At 43.6% G+C, this 26,437-nt stretch overlaps 1 protein-coding gene across 7 annotated transcripts in view; it reads left to right on the top strand.

Moving 5' to 3' along the window:
- Positions 1–26,437, top strand: part of TPK1 (thiamin pyrophosphokinase 1) — an 831,917-nt gene that overhangs the window by 284,102 nt on the left and 521,378 nt on the right. For all 7 annotated transcript variants that reach the window (XM_029589578.1, XM_029589572.1, XM_029589573.1 and 4 more), the window contains one exon: positions 3,897–3,966. In XM_029589578.1, coding sequence (XP_029445438.1) covers positions 3,897–3,966 — 70 coding nt within the window. The remainder of the gene's footprint in view (positions 1–3,896; positions 3,967–26,437) is intronic.

The raw sequence follows: 26,437 nt of genomic DNA, 5'->3' as shown, positions 1-26,437 counted from the left end.
ATAGTTAATACAAGGCTGGAGGGAACTATCCTTCTGTGGCACAGAGAGGATGGGTGTCTCTGCTGGTGAAGTCGAATGTCAAATAAACCCCTTCTGCAGGTTTTCCTTTAAATATTCAAGGAGGGCCTTCAGTTCTTCAGAATCTATATGACAAAAAATAGATTCTCACAAAAAGGATTTCTGCCCCTGGCTTAAAATCTATGGGGCAGTTATAAGGTCACTGTGGTGGGAGAGTCTCAGATTCTTTCCTTTTTTTTTCAAATACATGCCAATATGCTGCATACTTTTCCAGCGGTTGTCCAGTACAGTCTTCAAGTGCCAGACAACAGATTTCCCAGATTCCCATTTTCAGGCCCTGCTTCCTGGGCCTCTTGATTGGACATGCAATACTGCTGCATTATGTTGATGGGAACATCATCTGCAAGATCTTTCAGTCAATATGAAGTTCATATTGATCCATTCACAAAAGACCTAGAATGACTGGGAAGTGTGGTGCTCAGTCTCGCTGGTTATTGGCCCTGATGACAGTGCTGATGTTTAATTGCTTCTGTCATATAGGAGCCTGGTGCTGCTGACTGAAATTGAGCTCCAGGAAAAAAATACATGCTGCAAAGGCAATCATGTCTAGAGCAGGGATTCCATTCTCCCCCAAGAAAGTTGTACTAAATAGTAACATGAAAGAGATGTGTTCCCAGGGCAATATTGAAACTCAGAAGGATAGCTACCTCTTGACCCATTCCATTTATTGGGTTGGGTATCTTTGTTTCCATGCTAGGAGCAACAGTGATTCTGGAGTCTACTTTGGCAGATATTATGGAAGTATCCTGAGAGCCTGCAAAGAGGTACAGGCCTTCTTAGTGAAGACATTTCATGCCTCTACTAGCATGGGCTTCTTGAAGATTAGTGACCTTTTGGTGGGATCTACCTGGCCCTTCATGGTTCATAACTCTCTCTTACTCTTCATTCTCCCAAGCATCTCTCAGTTCATACTCTTAGGGTGAGCAAAGCCTCTAGGTTGGTTGGGAGTTCTAGCTGGGCCAGTTTGTCCTTGATGTGGCCAACTAGAACTGAGCAAGCAAGGTCAATTCAAATAATTCACTAACTGGTTAAACTCCATGGCATATTCAGTTACACACCGTTAACCCTGGTAGAGTCCCATGATCTTGCTTTCTGCCAATTGAACGTGATCTGGGTCACCAAAAGCATGGGCAGCCACAGACTGGTCTGTTTGGTTCAGGATTGGATCATCTCATTCCAGGAATGGTGTTACCCATGCCTGAGCCTTCTTTATAAGCAGGCTAATCATAAATCCCATCTGAGCAGCTCTGATAGATATGAGTGTGGAAAACCCAAAGCTTGCACTGATGCAAGAAACTCTGCATCTCACTTCTATTTCTGCCAAACATTTTGAGAAATGGCAGTTGGGATTGCTTACTGTGACTGGTGGTAGTACCATGAAGGGGAGTCCACCTTCGGCTAAGCCTACATTCCTTGTACTGCCTCCATATCCATCAGGTATTTTGAGCTACAGGGAGCTGCACCATTTTATCTGTGCCTCTGTTGACCTGATCCAGACTGTTAAAGCCCTCTCCTCTGAGGAGAGAGAGGAGATACAATGCTTATGCAGTGGTATATCTCTGAGAGGATGGGCACTCTGGAACAGATCATCTTCTTTCTGAAGCAGCTATCATTCCCTGCTGATTGGGCCCTTGTGTGCTGGCAACCATCAGGACATCCCAGCTGGAAGAGGGAACCAGGAAGGAGCCGTGGATCGAGACTAGAGTAGGAACAGGGAATGGAGCTCAGGACCAGGATTGAGCAGGAACAGACCAGGTGAACAGTATTATCATGGAGCAAAATCTCAGAACTGTTGGACCAGCAAAGCTGTCAGGCTACGGCTCCTTAGATCAGCCCTCAATTTGGGACACATCTAATGCTGGTCCAATAGGGAGCCTCCGGCAATAGGTCTCCCGACTTCTGTTTAGCTTGATAGTTCCTACAGGATTCTTTCCGTGCTAGAATCCCTGTGGCTCCACTGCAGATTCACTGGCCTTAACCACCTGGGTCACAGGTTCGATCCTTATTGCCCCGACAAAGATATGATTGATTCCTCTTTTAAAGATCTGTTTGGGGGAACTTGGATCATCTCAAGGAGGGTGTCTTGCCACTGTCTTTGTGAAAGGAGGAAGTCCTCACCCAAGGATCTCTCCTTTGCCCGATTTGTACAGAGAATGGCTGAGGCCGTTCCATTTCCTTTGCAGTAGGATGATGAAACAGGAACAGAATGCTGGATATCCTCCAGTTCATGGAGCCTTCTATGGAGACTGTGGCCATCCCAGTACATATGATCCTTCAGGAGGTACAGATGAGGATGTGAGAGAAACCCTCTTTCTTGGGTGCCCCCCCCCCCCCCCCCATGAAGAAGAATGTGGCACGATTTATCTCATCCATTACAAAGTTCATGGATGATTTTACTGTTGACTACCAATGATAAAGGGAATGGAACAGCTCCCCTATGAGGAAAGACTAAAGAGGTTAGGACTTTTCAGCTTGAAGAAGAGACGGCTGAGGGGGGGATATGATAGAAGCATTTAAAATCATGAGAGGTCTAGAACATGTAGATGTGAATCGTTTTTTTACTCTTTCGGATAATAGAAAGACTAGGGGGCACTCCATGAAGTTAGCATGTGGCACATTTAAAACTAATCAGAGAAAGTTCTTTTTCACTCAACGCACAATTAAACTCTGGAATTTGTTGCCAGAGGATGTGGTTAGTGCAGTTAGTATAGCTGTATTTAAAAAAGGATTGGATAAGTTCTTGGACGAGAAGTCCATTACCTGCTATTAATTAAGTTGACTTAGATAATAACCACTGCTATTACTAGCAATGGTAACATGGAATAGACTTAGTTTTTGGGTACTTGCCAGGTTCTTATGGCCTGGATTGGTCACTGTTGGAAACAGGATGCTAGGCTTGATGGACCCTTGGTCTGACCCAGTATGGCATGTTCTTATGTTCTCAAAGAGAAAATACACCCATATGTTCCATTAGAAAATTGCTTTGGAAAAAAGTACCTGCAGACATTTGCATATGCTTTTTCTGCAGATACTTTTCCATGAAAAACAACGCACATAGGGGTAGATTTTAGGAAATTGTGCACGGGCATCCATGTGCATGCGCTACCTGGCGCGCACAGATGGACGCCCAATTTTATAACATGTGCGCGCATGTTATAAAATCGGGGGGTCGGCGCACGCAAGGGGCCAGCACACAATCCTCCGACACAGTGGCAAATGTCCGCTGTACCCGAGGCCTCTGGCCCCGCTCCGCCCCCCCCAGACCGCCCTGCCCCTTTTTTGAAGCCCCGGGATTTAGACTCATCCCGGGGCTTTACACCATCGCCAGGCCTTTGTAAAATAGTCCCGGTGCGTGTAACCCCACCTACACGCGTAAATCCTTTGAAAATCTGGCTCATAGTTTTGAAAATGCTATATGCGTTATTGCCTCTGCGCCTACCTACTTTTTCTGCAGGTAAAGGGTGCACAATTTTGATCCCTGCATGTAGTTTTACATGAGAAAAGAATGAACAATTTTCAGATAGCCTATTTACCCATGTAAATGGCTTTTGAAATTTTCCTCTTAGTCATCAGTTGTTTATCAGATGGTAATTTAAGATCAGATTTACTTCTTATTGTCATTATCAAGTAAATGTTGAGATTCTGCCATTTAGTTACAACTTTCTTAATGTTTCTTACCATTTTTATAATAACAGTAAGATATTTATAGATTTGCTAGTTACTTCCATTGTTTGCAAATTGCTGTCCTATTGTATAAATCTGTAAAGAGCTTTTTATTTAACGTTTAGTATTCTTACAATGTAATATATTTATTTTAGCTCTGCTGCGAGCATGTGCTGATGGAGGTGCTAATCATTTGTATCATATTACAGAAGGAATACAAGAGAGGTACGTTCATTTTCAGTTCAAATTTGCACTTTCATCTGCCCTTAACAATTTAGGATGGACAGGAAGAATAATTAACAGATGCTCTGAATTAGATTTAAAAAGCTGAACATTTTTTTTAACATGTACTAACAGCATAATGGCAAAGTCTATGAGTCATTTTGTACCCGTGCAACTTTAGCTAATTTTTATATAGAAAGAACCAGGGTAGATTCTCTTTAATACATGGCTAAAAGTACACAGGTGCAAAACTACCCATGAACTTTCAGGTAGATTTTAAGTGGTGTTCATGTAAAAATGGCCTCATACACGCATATGTGGGCTACGCGAGAGCAACATGAATTTTAGGAAGCCGGGAAGTATGCGCATACATACCTATGCGTGCATCAAGAATAAGGAGGCAGAAAAGGGGCGGGGCATGGGCATTCAGGGGTGGGGCCAAGACTTACATGTAACCCTGAATTTTGCAAAGGCTGAACATGGCAACACACATGAGACAGAGCCATATTAATTGCAGGTCCACAATTGTGGAATTCACTTCCTCAAGAGCTTAGAATGGAACCCAACAACAGAACATTTATAAAGGGTATTAAAACCTGGCTCTTTCAACAAGCCTTCACCTAACATCAGATAATACATCCTACCTCTTTGTCACTATTCCCATAATTCTTTTAACCATATTACAGAACTTTTAAGAATTTTTAGATAATTTTACTGCATTTTATAATATTGAATTGTATTTTATGATGTGTTGAATTTTTTATTGTATTTTATGCTAGTGTGTTTAGTTTTACTTAATTGCTTCTCTTATGTTTTATTGTAAACCGATGTGGTATATATTTTGAACGTCTGTAAATAAAAACAAATAAATAAATAAACACACCATGCTAGCTGTGTAACTTTATTACTAGTCCTGATGAGGCGCAAGTCTGGAGGTTTTGAGCCAGAGGAGTCCTGAACATGGGGGGGGGGGGAGGAGGGAGAGAGGTGGAGAGACAGACAGACAATGTGACACACTATCTTCCACTGTAGGGGGGAACTTTCAACTCAGGGTGGATTTTGGGAGGGGCAGTGTTACATTGGTCTGCCTAGGGTGCAAGGATCTGTAGACCCTTGTAATGCTTCCCCTCCCCCACAAAATCCACCCTGAGTTGAAAGTGCCCCTCTTACAGTGGGATATATATAGTGTGCCAGATTGTCTCTCTAACAGAGTCTCTCTCTCTCTCCCTCCCCCCCCCCCCCCCCAATATGGTCACTTGTGCAAATACACACGGCAAGGACATTTTAAATGATACGTGTGTACTTGCACGCATGATATAAAATTAAGTGTATCTTTGCTCACGTGCCCAATATGCACATTTATGGGTGCATGTGCACTCCTTTTAAAAGTTATCTGTTTACCTCGGCTGTTTATTCGGCTGGGGTTGTAGAGGAGAAACCACTGGCATATAATTGAAAATTCAATTATACACATATGTTCCTTGCAGCACCTATATTAACAATGACTGAATATAGCTGTGTTGTGAAATGCAGCTACTCTGTTGAGGGCAGATGTCAAAGCCAGGTCTCTAGGTGCCTAACTCTCTGATAATGTGCTTAGATCCCTTTGAAAATTGTCCTTTTAATGGAAGTGAAAGCGGCAGAATATCAAAACTAACTGGCTAAATCTGTCCTCATAAGTGGCTGAGTAAACAACTGTTTACCTGTGTATAAAGTTTTGAAAATTACCCTCTTGGTGCTCTTGTAAATTCAGCTGATTTTCAGCAGAAATTGAAAAAAGCTAAAAGTCCTTTGAAGGTATGCCGATATGCTTTTTGATAGTAAGTAAATACATTTCAATTTCAGTTCCAGGATGAAAACTTGTCCTTAAGATTCAGCCCTTTGAATTGGAGTTTATCCATACAAAACTGTAGAAACTGTAAGATTTACTTGGGAATTCTGAATTCATAAACCGCCTCTAGATTCTCACACCTTCCACAGTGAAATTAAACTATGTTGTTAAAACAGATATATTTTATTAAATTTTCAAATAAACTTCATTGAGACTTCCAAGAATAAATACTATGTCAGCATACAAATCTTGACAGAGAAGGCAGCTGTCATAGAGGGAGCAGCAGAGATAGGGAGAAGGCAATATATAATGATCAATACACTTCTTCTGGCTAATTTTAAAAGGGATGCACGTGCGCCCATAAATGCACATATCGTCGCTTGAGCAGAAATACGCTGCAATTTTATATCATGCGCAGAAGTATGTGCTCATCATTTAAAATCCCCCTGCTGCGTGGATGTATGCGCATAATCTTAAGAGGCAGCTCAAGTAAATATCCACACGTATTTCCACTAGGGCTTTAGTGGCTTTTATGTGTGTATGCAGGCAGATATTAAAACGTTGGCACCAGGAAAAAACCAGTTTTTCCAATTAGTCCACCAGTTTGTCCATTTGAGATTGAGGTCTTCAAGACCTCTCTGGTTCTTGATCCTGTAAGCCCCCTCCCACTTGACCCCCAACCTTCATGCTGTGCTGAAAGCCCTAAAACTCGAGATCTCTAGACTTGCTCCTCACCTGGACCAGCAGTAAAGTTGCATGTTTTTTAATTCGAAGTTAGGCGCATTAGTCTTTGCCCTGTTTCTGTTCCCCTTTCCTTGATGCGTGCGTGAGTATGTACGCGTGTACTTTGCGGCTTCTTAAAATTTGCTTTGCTCGCGTGCGGCCCGCCTATGCCGTATGTGGCCATTTTTACATGAGCAAAGCATTTAAAATCCACCTCCCCGTGTTTAACTGCTCAAATGTAAGAAGTAAGGGTTAACTTTCATATCTAATAGCATGCCACACTCCAAGCCAGGAGCTAACGTCAGACTGCACCTAGTTTCAGAGCTCCTTGTACCAAGAGCATCACCCTACTTCTGAACAGGGGTCCATCTCCCTTCATTACCAGTGAACTTTAAAAAGGGATTCCATATTACCGGAACATTTCGATGTTTCTCTCTAATATGAGAAGTCATCAACTCCAAACGAAACACTTTCTATAGAGATTGAAACCAGCTACTGACTGGGCAAATTGTACAGCTCTTCCAGTACCGAGTTAAATTCTGTTTGGTAGCAAGTTTTAAATGTTTCAGTAAAGTATCTAGTTTTTACAGCACAGGGCATCCTCTAGGTTGTGTAGGCCAAGTAAAATCTGCATTTGATCCTTTGTTATTTTGGCCTTCGTTATTCTGTATATCCAAGATATTATTTCTTTCCAATAAGTCCTTTATTACCAGGCTTGTCCACCACATATAAATCAAGGACCCCATAACACCATAGCCCCTCCAACACTTATGTGATGGACTCACTTTCATCTTGTGAAATCTGACTGGAGTCAGGTACCAGTGGTAAAATAATTTGTAGCCGCACTCCTTATTAGTCACGCAGATTGAATTGCCATGACTAACTCCATCTGTAATATGGTCCCAATCAAAGTCTTCTAGATCACTGTCCAAATTTTCCTGCTATTTTAACTTAAAATTCCCTACTGGGTCGTTGTCCTCCTCCTCCTCCATAAGCAAGCTATAAATCTGAGAAATGAGATCTCTCTTGCCAGCATTCTCGATAAGCAATTTCTCAAAGGGATTCAGCCTTAAAATTGCTCTTATCCTTCCCTTTGTTAAAGAGATTTTGTAATTGATGGTATTCTTGTTTTTAAGTATTTACAGTCTGCAACTTCTTCTGTAATTGTTGAAGTGTTACAAAAGTACCTTCTAGGAATACCTGATCAACATACTTAAGACCACTATCAAATCACCATTTCAATATAGATTTATTGAAAAACTGGGGAAAATTGGGGTTATTCCATAAAGGCAGGGCTGGTGCAAGGGGATTAGGTGCCCTAGGCACCTTATTTATTTATTTTATTTTAGTTTTTTATATACCGACCTTCCTGTAAAAAATTACAAATCAGACCGGTTTACAATGAACAAAAACTATGCAAAAGAGCGTTACATGGAACATTGTGAGAGAACAAAAATGTTTTAAAAAATTTTGTTCTCTCATTTTTTTAACCTTCTGCCTTGTGCCGCCTCCACCCGGTCGTGCTGACACCCCCCCCCCCCCGCCCCCCCCAGTAACAGCCCCGACTCCTATCTCCAGGGGCGGGGACCACATGTCGCCGCTTCCCTACACCTTGCGTCACCCCCCCCAAATGTAAATAAAATAATGCCTCCATTCTTCTGACTCCTCCAAGACTCATAAAAACCCCTGGTGGTCCAGCGGGGGGCCCAGGAGTGATCTGCTGCTCCCAGGCTGTTGGCTGCCACTAACCAAAATGGTGCAGGTGGCCTTTAGCCCTTACCATGTGACAGGGGCTACCGGTGCTATTGGTTGGCCCATGTCACATGGCAGGGGCAATGGATGACTGGCACCATTCTAAAAAAATGGGTCGGGGGGGGTGGGCAGAATTTTGAAAGGGGCACTTTTTTGCCGCTTCAAAATTCTGCTGCCTGAAGCTTCCGCCTCACCCTGTCTCTTTGGCTCGCAAGCGGTAGTGGCGCCCCCTAATGGTCTGCACCCTAGGCCCAGGCCTAGCTCGCCTACTGCTTCCGTCAGTCCTGCATAAAGGAGTCAGTGGGGATAATCTAGAGATAACTTTACTTTTGGACAAAATAGCTTTCCAGGAACTGAGTATACCTTAAAAAAAAGGATGTGATTGAGTGAGCTCTAGTTGGGATCTATAAGGTAAACCTAGAAAAGAATGAAAAGTTAGGTTTCTGGGAAGTATGTCTCCAATTCCACCTAGTTCTTTCGCTTTGGGATTTTTACCATGATATAATACTTTTCAGATGGATTGCTTTCTGATAAGTTCCAAAATCAAACAAATCCAACCCCTCCTGCTTTTGAGCCTTACACATGTTCCCCTATGAACCTTGGCTTGTTTTTCTCTCTAATAAATTTATACATCACTGAATTTAGATTTTCCAGAAAGGAAGAGGGGAATTAAATCAGCAGCCTTTCAAATACAAAAAGCAGCACTGGAAACACATTTATTCTGATAAATGTAATTCTTCCTATTCACAAGAGGTGATATCATAGCCATTTGTTCAAGTCTCAATATATATCTCTTAAAAAGAGGAGGCAAAGATTAGAGAATACAGTTTACCTAGATCTTGGGGAATTAATACCTTCAAATATGAGATGTCTCGTGGACCATTTGAAAGGGAATCTTTCCATAATTTTTGCCCTTGTTAATTTGTAAAGACCAAGATCCAAGATCTGGACGTTCTAAGATTCAACTTGTAATCCAACAAACTGCTAAAGACAGTAATTTATTTTGTTATTTCATGTAGTGAGCATACAGGATCTTGTACAAAAAGGATATCATCTGATTATAATGCAATTTTGTGCTCTGATGTACTTGTCCCACTGAACCCCTTTATATTGGGATTATCTCTTATCCTATTGGCCAAAGATTCTAAGGATAGGACAAAGAGAAGCAGGGATAGAGGACATCTCTGCCTTGTCCTCCTATAAAGAGTAAATGGAGCCAAATCTACACCATTAACCCTAACTTCAGCATACAGCTGCTTGTACAGAGAGGCAACTTGCTTAAGAAATTTGGTGCCAGAATTCATTCTCTCTAGCATAGAAAACAGGAAGGACCACTCGACTCTTACTGAAGGCCTTTCTAGCATCCAAGAAAAGAAAAAGATCCTCCCAACACCTCTTTTTATCAAACTATACAAGACTGATTTCCTTCCTCACATTGTCGGAACCTTGCTGTCCATTTACAAAGCCCATTTGATCCTCATAAACTAATTTGTGTAAAACCTTTTCTAATCTACAAGCTAACATATTTGCTAAATTTATTATGTTGTAGTTTAAGAAAGAAATAGGTGTAAGAAGCACAATCTCTTGAATTTTTACCTTCTTTCACAATAACTGATATTGATGCATATAGAATAGATCTTGGGAGAGATTCTCTTTTCAAAATACCTGTTGCACCCGTCGGTCACTGATGACTGCGATATCTGTTGCTCACCTCCTTTTTCCCTGCTTCGGTGAAACTTGGACATTTGGCGACCTCTGCCTCTTCATGCCACTCTCTTCGGCGTTCCTGGAATGGCATGGGCAATCCCGTCCACCATCTTGAATCAGGCATGTGCACACCAGGCCCCATCTTATACACGTCATGGTGGGAACCTCGGGGGCATCTCCTCCGCATGATGTCATCTGTCTGCGTGTATTTAACCCTGCCGGACTGAGCTACCTACAAGTTAGCAAGTACTTCTTTCCTGATATATTCCACTTCTTCGGAGACGCTTTGCTTCGCTACGCTGAACTCATTCCTGACACTGAGACTCGAACGCCTTAGGTACCCGCTCCTCGGGGGCCTTGTTACGTTCAGGCTATTCGCTCCTCAGAGGGCCTTCCTGCCTAGAGTCACTCTCCATCTACTCTGGGTTCTTCGGGTTCAGACTGGTGAGTTTGCTTCCTTCTGCTATCGGAACCTCTGGTGTACCCATGCCTTGGGCCACTACCGTGATCTTCTCAGCAACCTTCCTGGCATACTTCAGAGTGAGTACCATCATTCCTTCAGCTCTGCGGACCTCCTGCACTACTCTTAAACACTCTCCTGTGATTCTAGGCGTACCCCGCGCTCTGGGCCACCAGATGTACTAGAGAAGTTCCATCTGAGGAGGCGTTCCCCGGCATACCCCGCGTCATGGACCACTACCAGGGACATCACCATTGAGCTACCTTTTACTCTGGACTGTGTCTCTCTTCCCACTTGGTGGGATTCCTCAACATTCCAGTATAATAAAGTCTCTTTGCTATTGTGTCCATCTCAGCTGAGGCCACGCCTATCATGGTGAGTCCCCACAGGGCTCTTCCCTGTGGGTGGAGTCAGCTCTCAACTCCATCCAGGGTCCACAAACATACCAGTTCATAAGAATACCTTTATATATAGTAAGCAATCTAGGGACAAGAAATGATGAGCATGTTTTTTAGAATTGAAAAGTGAGCCTGCCCTCCCCAGGTCTTTTTCCTCCCTTTAGGAACTTAATTGCATGGTCAATTTTTAGGTGCATGATCTCCTTTTCTAGGAGAGCTTTATCCTTGTTCCCTAAAGAAGGAAGACTTAACATATTGAGAAAAGCCTGCGTTTTGGAAGGCTGATCTACCACCTCCTTTCTGTAAAGCTTCTTATAGAACTGTACAAATGGCTTTGCAATAATTCTGGGTTAAATCACAGTGGAAGCATCCCCCCTCCAGTTCTAGGATCTTACTTCTGGCTTTGAAAGAGTTTAGAGTATGGACTAGAAGTTTCTCCATCTTATTTACATGTTTGTAATATTTTTGTTTGGTCTTCCTGATCAGATATTCTGCTTTTCAATCAATCTAGGTATTTAGTAAACCTCATTTGTGGAGGAGTCTATCTGTCACCTCTGGAGTGGGCATCATGGCATGTTGCATTTCTAGCTTTTTTTGGGTGCATTTCATTTTTGAGCACAAGCCGTTCCGAGTTGTCTTCCTCGGATTTTGCTAAGTCTAGTTCTTACCATTCTGATGATGGGTTGGTCACGGCCGTGACTGGGGGGACGCCAGATTTTGGTTCTCCCGTGACTGACTCCTCTGCTGGCGAGGGTAGTTCTGTGGGACCAGCTCCAGTTCCTTCTGGGCTTGGTCTGGACCCAGCTGATTTTCTTGGGTGGAATTGTTTCAAGGCTTACAAGCCTCTCTTCACGTGCAGTCCTCTGCTTTTCCCATTTCTGTCCAGTCAGACCCTCAGCTGGTGACTCCTCCTTTTTCCAGTCCTATGCTTAGCCGCCGGGTCTCACCTCAGTTCCCTGCGAGTGTTCCCGACAGGAATCTGGATGGCACTGATGATGAAGCTGAACCTGATTCCCTGGAAGATGGGAAATTCCTCCAGGGCTGGAAATGTATTGAACCATGTTGTGGTTCTTTCATTGAGATGAACTGCCGGTCCTGATTTCCCAGACCGTGAAATAGCTGGATGTTCCTGGTTTGGATGCTATGGCAGCACCGAGGAAGAATTCCATTTTGTTTTCCTTACGTAAAGCCTCTTGTTTTTTCCCAGTGATGCATACCATCCAGGAGTTATTGACCTGGAATGGGATGACCCAGAGGCAAATTTTAAAGGGGGTCAGACATTGGAAGGCCTGTACCCCCTGGATCCGGCTGTGAGAGAGCGCTTTTGCCAAAGTGGATGCTCTGGTATGTACTGTGTCTAAGTGGACAATTATCCCCATAGAGGGAGGAGTGGCCTTGCAGGATATACATGATAGAAGGATTGAGGCTATTCTTAAGGAAGCCTTTGAAGCAGTGGCGAGATCTTGTCTGCATTTCTCTCAGGAGGTTGATGAGTCTGGAGGGAATTTCAGAGTGGTTATGGAGCCTGCTGCCACCTTTATAGCAGATGCAGGCTATGATTTGGTTCTGACCTCAACCAGAGGATTGACTTCGGTGATAGCAGCTAGGCATCAACTCTGGTTGCAAAATTGTTAACTGACACAGTTTCCAAAGCCAATCTTACCAAGATGCCCTTTAAAGGCTCACTTTTGTTTGGGGGCAAGTTGGAGAAACTGGATAGAAAGTGGAGCGAGTCTCTGGGTCTCAGTTGCCAGAGGATAAGAAACAGTTACAGCACCCCTTTGGTATGAGGGGGCATTCCAGGCATTTTTGTCCCTACGGAGGGAAGACATTTCAGCGGACTTGGCCTTTCAGTAGGTTTCAGTCCTTTTGTCCCTGGCAGCCCAAGACAGGTGCAGGCTTGGGTGGTGGATATTTACAAGCTTCCCAATAAAGGTTTGCCGACGCACCTTCTGGAACAGGAAATAGGGGGATGTCTCTCTCTCTCTCTCATTTATTGGAGGTGGGTCGAGATCACGTCAGAACAGTGGGTCCTGGAGGTGATACGCGAAGGGTTTCCACTGGAATTTTGTAGTATTCCTCGGGTCAAGTTCATGGTGTCTCCTTGCCATTCCCCACAGAAAAAGCAGGCAGTGGAGTTCACGTTTCAAAGGCTTCTCAGACTGAGGGCTGTGGTTCCAGTGCCCATGTCTCAAGAACGTATGGGGTGATATTCTATTTATTTTGTTGTGCCCAAGGAGGAGGGCTTCTTTTGTCCCATTTTGGATCTAAAGAGAGTCAACCATCACTTGAAGGTGACACATTTTCGAATGTCCACCTTGTGCTCTGTAATAATGGTGCAGTCAGGGGAATTTCTGACCACCTTGGATCTGTCAGAGGCTTACCTTCATATTCCCATCCAATTGAAACACCAATGTTTTCTCTGCTTTGTTTTGGGGCTCCATTATCAGTTTTGGGTGCTGCCTTTTGGTCTAGCCACCGCTCCCAGAACATTTTCCAAGATTATGGTAGTTTTAGCAGTGGCCTTGCAAAAAGAAGGAATCCTGGTGTACCCGTATTTGGACTGGCTGATTCGAGGTGATCTCCTTATTGCAGGATCTCAGTTAGATGGCAAACCTGCCCAAGAGCAATCTTCAACCATCCCAGTCATTGGACTGTCTGGGGGCCCGGTTCATCACGGGACAGGACAGAGTTTTCCTACCGCAGTTTGGATCCAGAGATTGATGACTCAAGTGCGTCAGTTGATGAACATCATATGCCATACCCTACAGGTACTTGACTTGATGGCAGCTACCCTGGAAGGGGTGCCGTGGGCAAGAGCACACATGCGTCCTCTTCAGCGCTGTCTGCTATCTCGTTGAACCCTCAGTCTCAGGATTATGCGGTTTGTCTCCACTTGCTGATGGAAATCTGCTTCCGTCTCCAGTGGTGGTTGCAGGAGAATCATCTGAGAAAGGGAATTCCCTTGTCCTCTCTGACCTATCTGGTACTCACGACAGATGCGAGTCTCCACGGTTGGGGGGCTCACTTTCTGGAGTTAACAGTCCAGGGGGCGCTGGAATGCCAAAGAGTCCTGTTGGAACATCAATTGCCTGGAAGCCCGGTCAGTATGGCTGGCATGCTTGCAGTTTAGCCATAGACTGCGGAATCAAGCAGTTCACATCATGTCTGATAATGCGACAATGGTGGCGTATATCAGTCACCAGGGAGGAACCAAGAGCCAGTAAGTGTCACAGGAAATAGACCAAATGATGCAATGGGCGGAAGGTCATCTGCAGATTATCTCGGCCTCTCACATTGCAGGAAAAGACAACATAAGAGTGAACTTTCTCAGGAAGGAGAGACTGGACCCAGGAGAGTGGGTGTTGTCAGGCAAGGCGTTTCAGCTGATTGTGGATCGCTGGAGCCTTCTGTTCCTAGACCTGCTAGCAACGTCTTGAAATGCAAAGGTTCCTCACTTCTACAGTCGCAGGAGAGATCCGTGGTCCTTGGGTCAGAAGACAGATTGTTTATGCCTTTCAACCGTGGCCCTTGCTGGGCAGGATAATTCGCAAGATCAAAGGCCACTGGGGGCTGGTACTCCTGGTGGTGCCGGATTGGCCCAGGCTTCCGTGGTATGCGGATTTGCGATGACTCCTTGGGGAGGGCCCCTTCGTCTTCCGCTGCACATGGATCTACTTCACCAGGGACCAGTTCTTCACGAGGATCCGACTCAATTCTGTCTTATGGTTTGGACCTTGAGAAGGCTTGCCTGTTAAAGCATGGTTATTCCTCTGCGGTGATTGCCACTTTACTCCGTGCTTGTAAGTACTCCACTTCCTTGGCATATGTGCGGGTTTGGAGAGTTCTTAAGGCCTGGTGTGAGGAGCAGGATGTTCTTCCATGTTCCATTAAGATATCTCTCATTCTGGATTTTTTTGTAGGATGGATTGAACAAAGGCTTGGCTCTTAATTCTTTGAAGGGGCAGGCTGTGGCTCTTGCCTGTTTCAGAGGCCTGATGAATGGTGTTTTCTTGACTTCTCATTCTGATGTGGCCCATTTTTTGAAGGGAGTGAAGCATCTTAAGCTTCCCTTGAGGTTACCAGTTCCATTGTAGAGTCTTAATTTGGTGCTGGATGTTTTGGCGGACCCTACATTCCGACCACTGCGTAGCCTGTCCTTACGGTTGTTGACTTTGGAGACTGTGTTCCTAGTGGCTATATGTGCTGCACGTTGGATTTCTGAGCTGCAGGCCTTGTCTTCCCGGGAGCCATTCCTTTGGGTGACACCAGGGGTGTTACACCTGCGTACTGTTCCTTCCTTCTTGCCCAAGGTAGTCTCAGACTTTCATTTGAATTAGCTCCTTTCCATCCCTTGATAAGGTCAGGGATGCGGAGGAGTTTCTCCTTTTGTGCTCCTTGGATGTTAAGTGTCTTGTTGTGTGGTATCTGGAAGTCTCTGAGTCTTTTCGAAAGACGGATCACCCGTTTGTTCTCCATGGAAGAAGTAAGCAGCATGCTCCGACTTCGCAAGCTACCATAGCTCATTGGATTAAGGAGGTGGTTGTGGCCGCATATGTTGATGCTGGAAAGTCGTTACCTGCTCAGGTTAGGGCTCATTCCATTAGTGCTCAGGCAGTGTCATGGGTGGAGGTTAGTCGGTTGTCTCCCATCGATATCTGCTGAGCTGCGACGTGGCCCTCCTTACACTCTTTTTCCAATTTTATAGTCTGGATGTGCAGGCCAGGGAGTATGCAGCCTTTGCACATGTGGAGTTGACTGGACTGCAGGCAGCCTCCTACCCTGTTGGGGAGTAGCTTTGGTACATCCCACTGCTCCTGAATCCATCTGTCTACATGCTAGGAAATGGAGAAATTACTTACCTGATAATTTTGTTTGCCTTATGTAGACATATGGACTCAGCTTCCCACCCATGGCTGCCGCATGAGTGTGTCAATAGTCCTCTTGTGGGGTTTTGGATCCCAAGGGATTACTGGTAAAGAGTTCATCCAGTCCCTAGCTTGGGGAACCTAAAATCTTTTGTGAGTTCTGTGTTTATGGTTGGTCGAGTACAGTTCTGGTTATCTGTTTTTGAATCAAGTTTTTTGCTAGTCTGTTCACAGTTGCTTTTGAAGAGAATGCTGGCAGTCTGGGGTCACTGCAGGGTTATGTATACTGTGACATCAGCTTGCCCATCACCATCTGCTGGCAGGGGAGCATAAACTGGTTCTTCCTGAGTCCATCTGTCTACACTAAAGAAAACAAAATCTCAGGTAAGTAATTTCTCCATTTTAAATTCTTCTATATTTTAGTGAAATCACCAACAATTTTATTCTCATGGACTCTGTGCTTAATTGACTTTTTCAGGGTTTAAAGTTCATGTGACTCCATGTATTTCTTCCTGGACATGATGCACATTTCTTCTTAATATCAGTGCGGCCAGGGAACCTGTGTAACACTCTGCTTTTCTCCAGTATGGTTACAACATTGTTTAGTATGCAAAATGTGATAGCTCACTTATGCTTAGATTTCTTAAAAATGAATAGATTAACACAGTGAATAATGAGTACATTTAGTATAAATTTCCTTATTTGTTTTCTTTTCGATTATTAAACAGAAGCATATATAGTCAAGGAATTAAAGTAAACCAAAAGTCTCTAAAACACTAGATTCTTATTTAGTTTTGAGAATTTGGATCATTAGCCTCAGCTAGATGGCCATGCACATAATTGAAAAGTTAATAAGAACAGTATATCAAAGATATAGAAAAAGGTATAATACCAGAGCTGATATCCAAAAGTTAAAAGCTGTACAAGGCTGAATGTTCTGTGTTGATGGAATGAGTATTTAATGGAGTTACTGCAGGAAATATATTCAGATACCATCTTGTAAATGTGAAAATGAGGTAAGCAGTGTTATATTCTACTGCTTTCTGCTAGAAATGTATGATTTCCAGAAATGTTGAATGAATTAAAGAAATATAAGCATAGTAACATAGTAGGGGTAACAGATTAAAAAGACCAATTGGCTCATCTAATCTGCAGTTATTCCTGTTCATACTGGAAAAATATCCCAGCTGCCAGCCATAGAAGTCTGACTGCTTTTAGCATTTTACTTCTTATCCATGTCAGTTTTTGTTTCCTTCCTCATGAATTTTTAAAAATGGCCCCAACCTGTCCTTGCCCCAAGGTCTGGAGGACTGGCAGTATACCCCCAAAGAGTTGGGAATACTTTTGGGGTGGAGGGGCAGTCTCATCCTTCATGTCCTTGGAAAGAGCGGTGAAAGGTATTCTTTATTGAGTACAGGGTTTTGGGGTGGAGCACTCTTTATTGATTACAGGGTTCGGGGGGGCTAGTCACTAGTGTTAGGGCTCCTACATTAAAATTAATGAAACCAGGTAGGTGTAGTTGATTTATCACGGTTGACCACTTTCTCGGTCAGCCGTGATAGGATTGACTAGTAATGAGCTACTTTGCATGGATTTGCAAAATTCATGCATGCAGATTACATGCAAAGCAACTCTTTTATTATGGGAAGGACTCTGGGGAAGGCCATGCAAAGTATCGCATATATAATGTGATATGTGCTGTTTAACATGTGTTAGAAGCCTATTGCAGTTTGATGTATCTCCCTATCTCTGCTGCTCCCTCTATGACAGCTGCCTTCTCTGTCATGATTTGTATGCAGAAATAATATTTATTCTTGTAAGTCTCAATGAAGTTTATTTGAAAATTAAATAAAATATATCTGTTTTACCAACATAGTTTAATTTCACTGTTGAAGGTGTGAGAATCTAGAGGCGGTTTATGAATTCAGAATTCCCAAGTAAATCTTACAGTTACTACAGTTTTGTATGGATAAACTCCAATTCTTTCTGTCGTAGTAGATGTTTGAGTTTTCACAGTTCCTCGTTAAACCATGGTTGACTCTTGGGCGCATTGTGTTTGAGATTTTTTGTTGTCAGGGGACATAGTATATTTGCTACTGATTCTGTTATTTTAGACCAGGATTGGAGGGCTGAGTGTGGAGTGGAGACGTCTATGAGAGAAAGATCTGGGGCTAGAAGCTTGGCGAGGTGCTCTGAGGAGCATGTTTTCCTGTAGAGAAATGATGGTGGAGAGTAGTGATTGTAGCCCAGTTGTAACAGTGAGAATGAGGTGGAGATTAATGTATGGTCTGACCATGGGACTTTTTTGCACTCCGGGTGCTCTGAGTGTGAAATGCCAGGGTTAGTAAAGATAAGATCCAGCGTATGACCTGCTTTGTGGGTAGGTTTGTTGATTTGCTGCTTGAAACCCATGGCTGCCATGGCCGTGAGAAAGGCTTCGCAGTTGGATGAGAGAGGGGACTTGTCAACATGTAGATTGAAGTCTCCCAAGATTATGGCTGGGGAGTCTAGGTTTAAGTGAGATGCTATAATTTCCAGAATGGGAGAGGCATCCGAGTCTAGAAGACCGGGGGGGGGCATAGACTAGGAGAATTTGAAGCTGTTCAGATTTAAAGAGGCCTATTTCAAGTTTGGTAGATGAATTGATTGGATGTTGAGTAAATCTCAGAGATTTTTTGACTGCTAGGAAAATACCCCCGCCTCTTTTTTTTTGCCTTGGGATGGAGAAGAAATCCTAGTTTTGTGTTGGTAATTGGTTTATGAGGGTGATGTCCGAGGTTTTGAGCCATGTTTCAGTTATGGCGCAGAAGTCTGGGTTGTTATCCTGAAGAAGGTCGCTGAGTATCAGCGTTTTGTTAGTGAGCGATTGAGCGTTGAACAGAATGATGGTGAATAGTGTGAGTCCTAAAAACTGTGTGGTGGGGGAGATCATGATGGGGATGAGGGATTTGTACGTGCGTGGACAGTTGAGCATTGGAGATATTGGGGAGGCCTGCTGTGGAGGTAGTAGTAGGCTGAGGGGGTGTTAAGGGAGCGCCTCGTAGAAGTGAGGGTGACCGTTGGGTGGTAGAGTAGGAGAGATGTCCTTGCCCCGATGGGCTTTAGTGTGTGCAAGATTCAAGTCAGGTTCTTCTTTCTCCGAGGTGTCGTCCTTACTGGGCGAGGGGAAGGAATTCTGAAGCGGCTGAGTCCGGGGAATGCGAATTCCCTGTTGGCCTGGGGTTGTAGGCTAGTTCTTTTTTATTTTGTTTAGTAATGCCGTAACAGGGGAACTTGTTAGTTGCTTTGCAGGGCTGCACGAAGGGGCGCACAAAGGGGCCTGCCCCTTTGTCGCGCTCCTTCGGCACGCGGCGCCTAGGAACCGCGCGGATTTAAAGGCCAATCAGGGCTGTCCCCTGATTGGCTGGACGTTGTGGGCGTTCTCGCGCTGGGTTGGCTGCCGTCGCAGAGAGGAGGAAGGTCAGCTGGATGGCGTCAGCGGAGGGAGGAAGGGGCTGCCTCGTGGTCGGCGTCGGAGGCGGTCATGGGTAAGTGCAATTAAATTAAATATCTTAAACAAAAGATTTGATATCTAAGCGGATTGTATGTGCAAAGAGAAAATTGATACACTAGTTCACAGTTGTTTCTACCCACCTGAGTCCAAACATATTGAAGCCCCCGAGGCAGCCATTTTGAAGGCGGCGAAACTCGGCCAGAGTCGGGCACAACATTTTAGATGTCTCCGCTTCAATAAAGTTTTTTGAAAAAGACCGTGGTATCTAATCCTTTTTGCAATCCAAACAATAGTGGAGGCAGTATGTGAGCTTGGGACAGGCTGTGAGAGGGGGACTAGGGGTAGATTTCCCACAGAGTTTTGTCACCTATATATAACAGCTTTGCTTTGTCAGTTGCTGCGTAAAATAGTGCTGGTTTGTTGGCCTTATACTGGCCTTTGGTGATGAATGTTTCAAGGAGGAAATGATCTGTTTTGAAGAAATTAAGCAAAAATTTAAATGCTCTCCCCCACCCATATGTGCAACTTTTCCTCTCTGTGCTCTTCGATAAAGGCAAATTTGTATTTATTTAAAAATATTTATTTGCTCTATCTAAAATTCTGGGTGAGTTACAATCTTACCTACATAAAACCCTAATATCATACCTATCCTTTCTGGACTGTTCCCATTTGAAGTGATAATTTTTTCTAGCATTCATCAATGTTGACTGGTCCCTATTAGCAAACTTAGGTTTTGCCATACACTGCATGAGACTTCATTTTGGCGTAAAATTTGACCCTAATGTCTAAAATGAATTGGGATGCTGGTATGGGACCATTGGTAGCTGAATATGGAGGAGACAGGGTACAAGATTTTGTCCCTAAAATATTTGACCAAGCCATCTAGGTAACATCGGACTGCTGGAGATCATGTCTCACCGAGGGAGCATTCCAGTTTGAATGTGCTGTCCCTGTATTCTCTTCTGCCAGGTTTTATCAACCATTCTACAGATTACTGGTATCTGGTATCCTGACTCATTTTCCAATCTTCTTCCTATTCTCTGCTGCTTACAGCTTCCATGGTTATTGCTTCAAATAGAAGTTTTCCTAGCCCCCTCTACATTTTTCATGATTTCATAAGGTTTGGAAAACCTTACCTATGAAGAACTTTATAAATTGCATGTTACATAAATATTATACCTTTGCACAAATATTTTACCTAGGGTCCTTTGGTTTCAATTTAAACCAATTTTCACCCGTAAATTCCAGGATTTTTCCAAAAGCGATAATCTGTTTAAACCGATTTTCATGCTAATTTGAGACTGATTAAAGAGCAGCTCCAGTGCTGCAAATGTAGTGTCTCAAGGCCTCCAGCAACTAATGGAAGCCAGTATGAGCCAAAGTTCCTGCAGCATGTCAACTCCCGCTCCCCACCAGCAAAAGTGCTCATTCTCCAGTGTCGCTGATGTGGCAGAGAGTGAATACCTGCCTCCCCTTCCCCCAAGCAGCTTAAGTGCCTGTTGTACCCTGGCCCACACAAAAGCAGAAGTGCAATGCCACAGAGCAAGGGATCCTCAGTAAGCATGCTGCTGAAAGAGAAAGGAGAAGCTATAATTGGGGGTGGGGGAGAGTAAGGGATGTGCTAGGGGATGGAAGAGAGAGAGGCATGCTGCTGAGTGGGTGAGTGGAAAAATCTGTTTTATTGCCCTGTTTTATTGTCCTGGCTTCTGTCCACCAAAATAAACTCTGATATTTACCAAGAAAAATGAGTCTGATTTTCTCCTGTTTTTGTTCTGGTCATAATAAACCCTGATAAATTCCCAGGAAAAATTAGAAAAATAAAACCAAAAATGAAGATACCTAATTATACCATTTGAAGTTTCTTTATTGATGTCTACTTGCAGCAAAATCATCCTCATTAGGTGTGCTAATTGTCCAGAATTGAGTTACTTTCTGGATGCCAGAGGGAGGGCTACCATCCTCAGAATATTATAGTGTCTGGACCTCAGCTCTCTAGCTGCAAGCAAATTCCTAGCATGCAAACTCCACTCAGAGCTTGGGGCCCTGATCTCACCCCAACGCAGCAGTGCAGACAATGCTACCACCCACAAAGTCAGAGCCAACTGAATGGAGCCCCGGCAGCAATCTTGGACTAACTCCAACCAGTGAGGGATCATAGACCAGTTGTTATTTACTCCTGGTCCCCTAGCTCTCCAACTGCTAGTCTGCAAGTATTGAAAGTGAAACACATGCACTAACTATGCCACCTTATCCCAGCCTAGTTAGCGCCTTGATTCCTGTCCCTTTGAGTTGCACTGTGGCATGTGTTCTCGGGGATCTATGGTCTACCACATGACCTAATCCCTACCAGCCCAGCCATGAGCACTGCTACTTTGCCACCCTTTGCCTGTGTACTACTATCGGAACTCTAAATGAGACACTAACCAGATAATTATGTGGGAATGAATGGTTGGCTGCTATCCCATTATGCATCCTGTCCAGGAGTATTACAGTGTATAGATCGGACTTTTCTAGCTAGTCTAGCTGCCATTGGGTAGCTAACTAGATTCTGAAGAGCAGTGTTTCTCATGCTGGTCCTGGAGAACCCCTTAACCAGTCTGCTTTTTAGAATATCCACAATGAATATGCATGAGATTTGCATTCAGTTAAGATAGATTTGTTTGCACTGCCTCATACATATTCGCTCCAGGACCAGCTTGAAAAATGCTGCTGTGGAGCAAGCATGAGATCTGCAAGCCAGTGCTGACATGCAACTGATTGCACTGCTCCTGCTGCTGAGCTGTTCTGCACCAGGCGAGACCACACATGACCAGTCCAGTTTGCTCAACTCGGAGCCAGAATTCACTTCTCCAAACCACCTAGCCTGGCCACCATCAGCATGCTACCCTTCAAGTATTCTGCACGGGTTCTCTCTCTCTCTCTCTCTGCAGGACTAACTCCTAGTATCTGATTGCTGCCATGTAATGTGGCCTGCGTGTGTTCAGCCGACACTGGCTGCTCACCCAAACTGCTTTGTATCACATTCGGCCTCATTCAGTGATACGGAGTGCAGCCTTACTCGGTCTGTTATGCCTGCTGGGACAGGATCAGCCAGGCCAACTCAGCTGAGGGAAATGGTTGGCTGGTTGATGTACCTTCCACAGGAGGAGTGGGATTGGAGACAGGGGGCAAAAACTGGTGTATTCTAACCTCCTTCAGGAGAGAAAAAAGGCAGTGAAGAGATGAGAACAACAGAGAAAAAGGATTTGAAAGAGAGTAGTGGTGGGATGGGGTGCAGAAGAAGCGATATAAGAGATGGAATTGAAGAAGGGGGAAGGGGTTGGAGGTGGAAAGGTTTTGAGATGGTCCAGAAGAGGGCGTGAAGAGCAGGGGTGGTAAAAGGCTGTGAAAGAAATGGATCTAGGGATAAGTAAGCAATGAGATGAGGGCTGAGAGGAGCCATAGATGGAGGGGAGGAAGAGATTTTGGAAAGGGGTAGGTGGAGGAAGAAAAAAGGGGGATGGGGTGTAATGATGAAAGATGGAGAAAAAGGAACTGAAGGTATATGAAAAGCAAAGTAAAGATTATAGAGGAGAAAGATGGATTATCCCCTTGCTTTAGTGTTATTTAAAAGGATAAATAACCATTCTTTATTTATCTGTTCCACCCAACTCATGATTTTATAAACTTCTATCATGTCTCTTCTGAACCATCTGTTTTCCAAGCTGAAGAACCCTCACCTGTGTAGCCTCTCATCATAGGGGAAATGTTCCATCCCCTTTATCATTTTTGTTGCCCTGCTCTGTACCTTTTCTAATTCTGCTATATCTAGTTTTAAGGTGGAGCAAGCATAACTTCATATAATACTCAAGGTGCAATCACACCATGGCTCGATACAGAGGCAATATATTTTCAGATCATTCCTAGCATTCTATTTGTTTTTTTGACCACAACTGCACACTGATCTGAGGATTTCAATGTATTGTGTACAAGGATTGTAAGATCATTTTCCTGGCAGTGACTTCCAATACAGAACACAGCATTGTATATAACATAAGAACATGCCATACTGGGTCAGAGCAAGGATCCATCAAGCCCGGTATCCTGTTTCCAACAGTGGCCAATCCAAGTCACAAGTACTTGGCAAGTACCTAACCATTAAACAAACCACAAGCTACTATTGCTTATTAATTACCGTAATAGCAGTTTATGGATTTTTCCTCTAGAAATGTATACAAACCTTTTTTAAATCCAATTATACTAACTGCTGTAACCACATCCTCTGGCAGTGAATTCCAGAGCTTAACTATGTGCTGAGTGAAAAAAAAAATTTCTTTTGATTAGTTTTAAATGAGCTACTTGCTAACTTCATGCAGTTCCTCACAATTTGTTGCTGTTTTAAGTACTTTTTATAATTTTATGACCTCACTTATCCTATTTTCCAGATCGTTTATGAATATGTTAGCACAGGTCCCAGTACAGGTCCCTGTGGAACTCCATTTGGTCCCACCTTTGTTTCATGTCTTTAAATAGTTGCTAATCCTCAATAGGACACACTCTCCTATCCCATGACTTTTTAATTTTCTGAGAAATCTGTCATGGAGGACTTTGTCAAGTGCCTTCAGAAAATCCAAATACACTGTATCAACTGGCTCACCTTTGCTTACATGTTTATTTACACCTTCAAAAAAATCTAAAAGATTTGCAAGATTAGACTTACCTTTGCTAAAACCATGTTGACTCTTCCCCCATTAATCTTTGTTTATATGGCCAGTGATTTTGTTTTTAAGAATGGCTGCTATCATTTTGCCTCAAACCAATGTCAAGTTCACTGTTTTATAGTTTCCCAGATAAATCCTGGAGCTCATTTAAAAATTTGGCATTTCGTTGGTCATCCAGGTATTGCAGCTATTTTAAATGATTGGCTACAGATTATTAGTAACAGGTGTGCAATTTCATGTTTGAATTCTTTTAGGGCTCTGGGCTAGATGCCATCTGGACCTGGTGATCTGTTACTCTTTAGTTTGTGAATTACATCCTCCATTATCACAAAGATTTGTTTTAGCTGCTCAGGATCATCACCATCATAAGTGTTTCAGATGTGGATATGTTCTCAGTGTCATCCTTAGTAAAGAGTGAAGCAAAGAATTCATTTAGGGGTAGATTTTTAAAGTTATGCGTGGGTGTAGATTTGTTCGCTCAACCTGGCGCGAACAAATCTGTGCCCGATTTTATAACATGAATGCGCGCTGCCACTCGCATGTTATAAAATCCAGGGTCGGCGCACGCAGGGGGTCCACAATTGTGCAACCTGCGCGCACTGAGCCGAGCAGCCTGCCTCCGTTCCCTCCGAGGCCGCTCCGAAATTGGAGCGGCCTCGGAGGGAACTTTGTTTTCTGGTCCTCCCCCACCTTCCCCTCCCTTCCCTTCCCCTACCTAAATCACACCCCAGCCTAACTAAATCCCTCCCTACCTTTGTTAAGAAAGTTACGCCTTCCCGAGGCAGGCATAACTTGCGCGCGCTGGAGGACTGCCAGCGCACCATTCCCCGGCCTGAGGGCTGGTTCGGAGGCCTCGGCCACGCCCCCAGGCCGGCACCACGCCCACGGCCCCGCCCCCCAGAATGCCCCCGAATGCCGCGCTGCCCCCGACATGCCCCCCAAACAAAGCCCCGGGACTTACGCGCATCCCGGGGCTTTGCGTGCGCCGGCGGCCTATGCAACATAGGTGCGCCGGCACGCAAGTCCCCTGCGCGTGTAAATCCGGCTGGGTTTACCGCGCAGGACTTTTATTATCTGCCCCTTAGTTTTTCTGCTGTTTCCTTGTCTTCCCTGAGCTCTCCTTTTAACCTTGGTCATCTGGCAGCCTAACTGTGACTTTCTCACAAGCTTTTTGCTTCAAATATACTTGAAAAATTTGTATTATTGGTTCTTATATGTCTGGCAAGCTTCTTATTGTCCTTATGGCTTGTCTTACTACTGTATCTAACTTGCTAGTGCTTATGTCTTGCCTATTTTGTTCAGGGTTTGCTTTCCTTTTATTTTTATTCTGCTGATTTAAATGCCTATGCAGCAGAGCCAACTCTTCTTATTTTCTTTTCTTCATTGTAGCTTCAGCTATACTGCTTCAGTGACACTTGTCCAAGATTTCTGCCTGTCATATGTTAGGAGTTACAGATGTTGCTGTTGGTATGTCCCTGTTCTAAACACTGGAAACAGTCTAACCTTTGCTGCACACACATACCAATATCTGAGCTAAATGAGTTGGGAGGTAATAGAAAATACGAGCAAACTCCCTGGGTAGTTGTGAATGAAGGCTTATGGCACTTGATCTCAGCCCCGGTTCCAATTGAGCTAGAAGTCCGAAAAAGCAGGTAGGAATTGCTGGGCTCAAAGAATGTATGCGCAAAACAATTGACGGTTAGATTTCATCTCATTGGAACAGGGGCATTGATAACATTACAAGCAATGGAAATATTGATGCACGTTAAAGTAGTAGTTTCTCTAATCCTATGTAAAAATTACATTTTCCCTTGAACCATAAGAATCTTTTTGTGAGGAAGCATAGTCACCGGGATTGTTTTTCTTTAAGTATTCCTGTGGTAGCCAAATGGAATTCCAATAGAATTTACTGGGAAGGAAAACCATGATCCTCAATCTCCATTTGCCTCTTCTGTTAGTCTTTATGCCCCTGATCATCAGTTGGATGCTTTAAATTAGTTGATGGACCGGGGCATAGCAAAGAAAAGAGAAGAGAAGGAACAAGATTGGAGATTAGAGGCCAATCAGCCATTTCTATTTTCCCAGTTAACTCAGCAAGAACTGTATTTTTTTTTCCCTAAACTATAACCATTTTAGAAAAATGGCTTCTACCATTCAGTTCTCATAATATAGTGTGTCCTTTTACAATGATTTCAACAAGTTTGAATTTTGCCTTGTATAGAAGGCAATGTGGCTTTAATCAAGCAGGGGTCAATATTGAATATGGTTTGTTTTTAAACTTTAAGAACTGTAGTTTTTGAAACATATTATATATATATATTGCATTGTGTTTGAATTAAACTGTTTCACAGCTAAATAAGAGAAGAGTGGCGAGGAGACTGGCCTTTTAATGTGATACCACTGATTTCAATTAAAGTGTTTATGGGTGTAAATTACTAGAGCTAAGGATAATATTCCATCCCAGTAAACTTATTTATAGAAAAAAAAAATTCAAGATTTGTTTGGAAAAGTCAAAAAGTCAGAAAAGTCTTGATTGCTTTGA

The sequence above is a fragment of the Rhinatrema bivittatum genome, chromosome 2, assembly GCF_901001135.1.
Source record: "Rhinatrema bivittatum chromosome 2, aRhiBiv1.1, whole genome shotgun sequence".
NCBI classification, from domain to species: domain Eukaryota; kingdom Metazoa; phylum Chordata; class Amphibia; order Gymnophiona; family Rhinatrematidae; genus Rhinatrema; species Rhinatrema bivittatum.
This window is presented reverse-complemented; position numbering and strand designations above follow the sequence as displayed.